The 5,106-nt window shown below is 33.6% G+C and overlaps 1 protein-coding gene across 1 annotated transcript; it reads left to right on the top strand.

The window, feature by feature from the left end:
- The first annotated feature begins 1,962 nt into the window (after positions 1–1,962).
- On the top strand, positions 1,963–4,552 carry LOC130508609 (uncharacterized). Its single transcript, XM_057004191.1, has 3 exons — positions 1,963–2,151; positions 3,566–3,961; positions 4,097–4,552. Exons 1-3 carry the CDS (start codon positions 1,963–1,965, stop codon positions 4,550–4,552), a joined length of 1,041 nt encoding a protein of 346 aa, XP_056860171.1.
- The last annotated feature ends 554 nt before the right edge of the window (positions 4,553–5,106 follow it).

Genomic DNA, 5,106 nt, shown 5'->3' with positions numbered 1-5,106 from the left:
TTTTTTTCATCATATATGATAGAAGTGAATTGATAATGGTTTTAAAATCTAAAAGGAATGGTAATGTATTTTGTTTTTGGAAACATGCATATATATATATATATAGCTAAAATAGCTAATTTAAGCAGTTCACTTTATTATGTTCCGCTTTAACCGAATCCAACTTTGAAAAATTCCAAAAAAAAATTCTCATCTAATATGGGAAAGCTTTAGACTCGTTCACTTATGTTTCTATAAATAAATATAATGACAAATGTCATATGCGTAAAACTGTTATTTTTGATATTGTCAAAAAACAATTGTTATTCTGTGGTAGTTTGACAAATTGTGAAACGATATTCACATTATAATGTAATTGCGGAAATCAAAACTTGAGCTATTAAATTTAATCAAAAAATCAACGATCAATTTTGTTGCGGAAAATTTGAGATGTTTAATTAATCTCTTCTAAATTTTGATCCGCACACCGGTACAGATATCTAAACTATTAAAATAATAATACATTTTGTTCTTACCCTAGACTTTTCCTAGCTAATTACAATCTTGTGTCATTGGCCAAAACACATTTGTTTTATCTAATACTAAACATATTTTTTAACCCATGTTTTATCTAATTACTAAACCAGAAGAATTTTTTTTGAACACATCATAAATCTTCAATCGAGGTATCCACGATCGGGTTTGCTCCAAATCGCAACTCTGGTGATCCGTGAAGGTTTTCCGAGGTGGTTCCTTGTCTCGCAGTCCTGGACACACAGTGCTCTTCGTCCGTGCTCCCCTAGCCACCATGGCTCCTCTTCCTCCATGGCTTCCAATCTCCATTTATACCGCTTGCTGCATAACCCGTCTGAAGTCCACGGCGTTTCCATTCCTTGTCTCTGCTCCATTTGTGGGCTTTGTCATCATGGCCCCCGGCGTCGTCAAGCTCCAGATCCGGCAAAGATAAAGCTCGATACATTCCAATGGCTGGCTTCTTCGTATCTTCACTTTAGGTCCCTCACATTTCTGATTATTCTCAAATTGATTAAAGGCTTTGTAAATTGCAAAAACATCATTCCAAATCAACCTTGAATCTTTCAATTGTCTTATCTTTACCCAACAAATATTCCACTTTTGTAACTTTGGTAACTGAATTTTCTGTTGTTTTCACATTTTTCCCAATACTTCTAAATTCATCGGAATAACCTCAAAATTTTACCCCCAAACTTCTTAAGTGTGCACTTTAATCCTTTTATATGAAATTATGCATGCAAATGCAATATATATATCTAATATGCAATCTAAATGATTAAAATGAGATAAAATCAGATGTTAAACATCATTAAAAACACTATATATCACACACATCTATATTATGAGTGTTTGTTTTCGATTTATAGTATATAACATTTATGATAGATCGATATTTTTAATTGTTTATAATTTTTTGGTTGCTCATATTATAGTTAGATACTTAAATTAATCAAAATGATATGTTATGTAACATATTCATCAATTAGTAATTTTTAGTTACATTAACTATTTTTTGATAATTTCATTTAATAAAATAATAACTAATTAGTATGTTTATTTATCTTAATAAATGTATTTTCAAAATAAAATATTTTACGTTAAATAAAGTATTTTATGTCAAATAAAATTCATTCCTGTTTTAATAAAATAGATTTATTAAATATACGCATATGAGTTTGGAATAGTGGAAAAGGTGTTATAAACCATAGTATGGTTTGTGTGGATTGCCTATAACCAAGACCAAGGAGGTTTACATCCGACCCGTCTATTCGATCTGTCTACATTCCGCCCGAGACTTGTCAAGATGCAGACCCATTCAACCTAAGCATCTATGAGCTTTGACCAAGTCTTGATATTGTATTGAATGTAGTCAAAATGTATTCATTGTGTAGATTCTCCATTGATGTAAAACCTTATGTGACAACCACTATATATAAGTGGCAAGAGCTAATGAGAAAGACACAACTTTCACAGCAACACTTCTCTCATTTCATAACACGTTATCAGCACGAGTGTGCTCTCCACCGGAGTTCTTCTTCACCGGCCAGTTCCTCCGGCGCTCAGCCTTGCTCCGCCGACGATTCAAGTTTTCCGGTGAGCTCTCAAGATCTTGCTCAAGGTGGTCCATTCAGATTCCTGGTTAAGAAGAGGTAAACTAATCAAAACTTTAATCAAAATCCAAAATATAAGAACATATCTAAGAACATGTTCATAAGAACACTATATGTTCATATCTTGGATCTATATGAATCTTATAAAACTTATTAAAATCTGTTGTTCTAAAATTATTATCTAAATATTAATCTTAAATCAAAAGTTCTATAAGTATATTGATTCTAAAATTATCTTGAATCTCTAAAATCTGTAAAACTTATTAAAGAACATAAAGATCTATATGAATCTTGATTATAAGAACTTTTGAAATCTTATAAAAGTTTTGTGAAATCCTAAATCCCCTTCCTGGTTTGCAAGCCATTAATAGGCTCTACCTTTCTCCTATATGATCCGGCCTTAAATCCGGATTTGTCTAAAGGATTGAAACCAATAATCAAACCATTGTTTTCGCATCACCAGCTGTTCCAGCAGGTTGTATAAGTCGTTTATCAATACCATCAAAAACCCAAAGATCAAAACCTTGAATCCCTTGCTGTGCCATTTTCGGCCAGCCTCCCTGAAAAAAAAATTAATTCAGTCAACCAAAATAAAATAAATATTAAAACCAATTGATTGCATATCTTTGACTGTTTTTATTTTCTTTGTAACTGATATGATTTTATAAATGCAATTTCGATTTTTATAAATGCATTTTCGATTTTATTTGACTAGGCATTTAAATTTTATAACCTATAGTCCTGTTTTGCATTAATATGACATAGAAATGAAATAAATTATAGGTTGATATCATTTGATCTTATTATTGTTTGTCATCTTTATTTAAATTCTGATCAGTCTTGATATAAGTTCATTATAGATGTTCATGACTATATAATATGTTCATTATATATTACTATATTACCACAAATTTGAGTATGTTCATGAGGGAGAGTGAGGACATAACCCATGATACATGACCATACTAAAATTTGTGAAACATGGTCCACAACCTTGAAAATGATTTTGTGATGATTGAATTATATTCTAGATCATTTTTGCATAACATCTATTATTCTGAAACATCCATATTGAATTGAACTTGGTTTAGAAATTTTATTAGATCATGCTCATATTCTGAACTGACCATTTTTCATTCACTTATCATATTGTCTTATTGAAATTGATTATTCATTCATATGGTAGATAATTCTGATCATGATACCTTGAATTAAATCCTGAAAATTATAATCGTTTCTTGTCATGTTTATATGCTGTATTTTTATATGCTGTTTGACAATGATTGCTTTATATAAATCATCCATATTATATAATACATATAAATCTTTCGGAAATATAAAAATATATATTAAAGCCATGATCAAAATCTCCATTCATAAATCTGAACATGGATTGATCATATTATTATGAATCCTCATTCCTTATGGATTATTTGATTCAGATGTCGAAAATCAACAACCTTGAGTTTGCTGCCCTCAATCTCTCCGGAGATAATTACCTCCAATGGGCACTTGATACCAAAATTCTCTTGAGGTCTAAAAGTCTTGGTGATACTATCACTGAAGACACTGAGCCATCGGTTAAGGATAAATACCAGGCCATTGTGATCATTCGCCATCATCTGGCTGAAGGTCTTAAAGACCAGTACCTCACTATTGAGGATCCTCTGGAACTTTGGACAGAGTTGAAAAACAGATATGATCATCAGAAAACTGTGATCCTGCCAAAGGCCCTTTATGATTGGAGGAACCTAAGAATCCAAGACTATAAGTCTGTGGAAGAGTACAACTCGGTTATGTTCAAGATAGTCTCCAAGTTGAAATTGTGTGGGGAGACTGTCACTGATGCTGATATGCTGGAGAAAACATTCTCCACATTCCACACCAGCAATATGTTGCTTCAGCAACAATACCGAGAAAAGGGTTTCTCCACTTATGCTGCCTTAATCTCTTGTTTGTTGCTTGCTGAACAGAACAATGAGTTACTCATGATGAACAGTGAGCTAAGGCCACCTGGTACTAAAGCATTGCCTGAGGCACATGCGGCCATAGAGCCAAAAGATGAGACTCCAAGAGAGTCATACCGCGGTCGCATGAGAGGCCGTGGGAGATGGCAAGGAAGTAACCGTGGGTTTCAACCACGAGGTCGTGGGTTTCAGCCACGAGGACGTGGATTCCAACCACGAGATCATCTTGGTCACAGCCGAGGCCGAGGCTATAGCCGAGGCCGAGGCTATAGCCGAGGTCATCATGCTAGCCGTGGGTATAAGTCCGACTTCAAAACCCATGGCTCGACCAAAACTCCTTGCTATCGTTGTGGGATGACCAATCATTGGGCTAACCGATGCAGAACTCCCCAACATCTTGTTAAACTCTACCAGGAGAGCATAAAGGGAAAAGACCCTGTGGCAAAATTGGGTCCATCATGATGATGAGAATGATCTAGACCATGAGAATGATCAAGCCGATTATGAGACTTCGGATCTCCTTAAAAGTGGCTGAATATGAAGATTTCGACATCAAGTTGCTTTTGTCTTTGCACTTTGCATTTTTGCTTTGGCTTTATGTCTTTGTTTCCTATGTTCTATGACTTTGGCAATTCTATCTATGAAATAAAATTTTTATTTTTATATATATGCCTTATATAAGTTAAACTTATTAAGAACAACAAAGACAAAACCATTAAGACATCATTTCTCCCAAATAATATCCATGGTGCTGACTCTTGTCTATTTTTCAGAAATGAAAGAAGACAAAGACCTGCTAGTAATAGATAGTAGATCAAGTCACACTATATTAAAAGATAAAGGATATTTTGCTAATCTTATCTTAAAGAGTGCCAATATCAAAACTATAGCAGGCACAGCCAGCCTTATTAAAGGCCATGGCTTGGCTAACTTAATAATGCCTAATGGCACGCATTTAGAAATTTCTAATGCATTATATTCTCCTAAATCAAAGAGAAATTTATTAAGTTTCAAAG

Source organism: Raphanus sativus, chromosome 2 (genome assembly GCF_000801105.2).
Source record: "Raphanus sativus cultivar WK10039 chromosome 2, ASM80110v3, whole genome shotgun sequence".
In the NCBI taxonomy this organism is placed as follows: Eukaryota; Viridiplantae; Streptophyta; class Magnoliopsida; order Brassicales; family Brassicaceae; genus Raphanus; species Raphanus sativus.
Note: the sequence above shows the minus strand (reverse complement) of the source record. Positions and strands in the feature narration are given on the sequence as shown.

Bases quoted from the DNA above. Each gene is read 5' to 3' on its own strand.
- LOC130508609 (XM_057004191.1), top strand. From the start codon at position 1,963: ATGAGAAAGACACAACTTTCACAGCAACACTTCTCTCATTTCATAACA. The intron at 2,152-3,565 runs GTTAAGAAGAGG...TATTTGATTCAG, and splicing joins GTGGTCCATTCAGATTCCTG to ATGTCGAAAATCAACAACCT. The intron at 3,962-4,096 runs GTCACTGATGCT...CTTGCTGAACAG, and splicing joins TGAAATTGTGTGGGGAGACT to AACAATGAGTTACTCATGAT.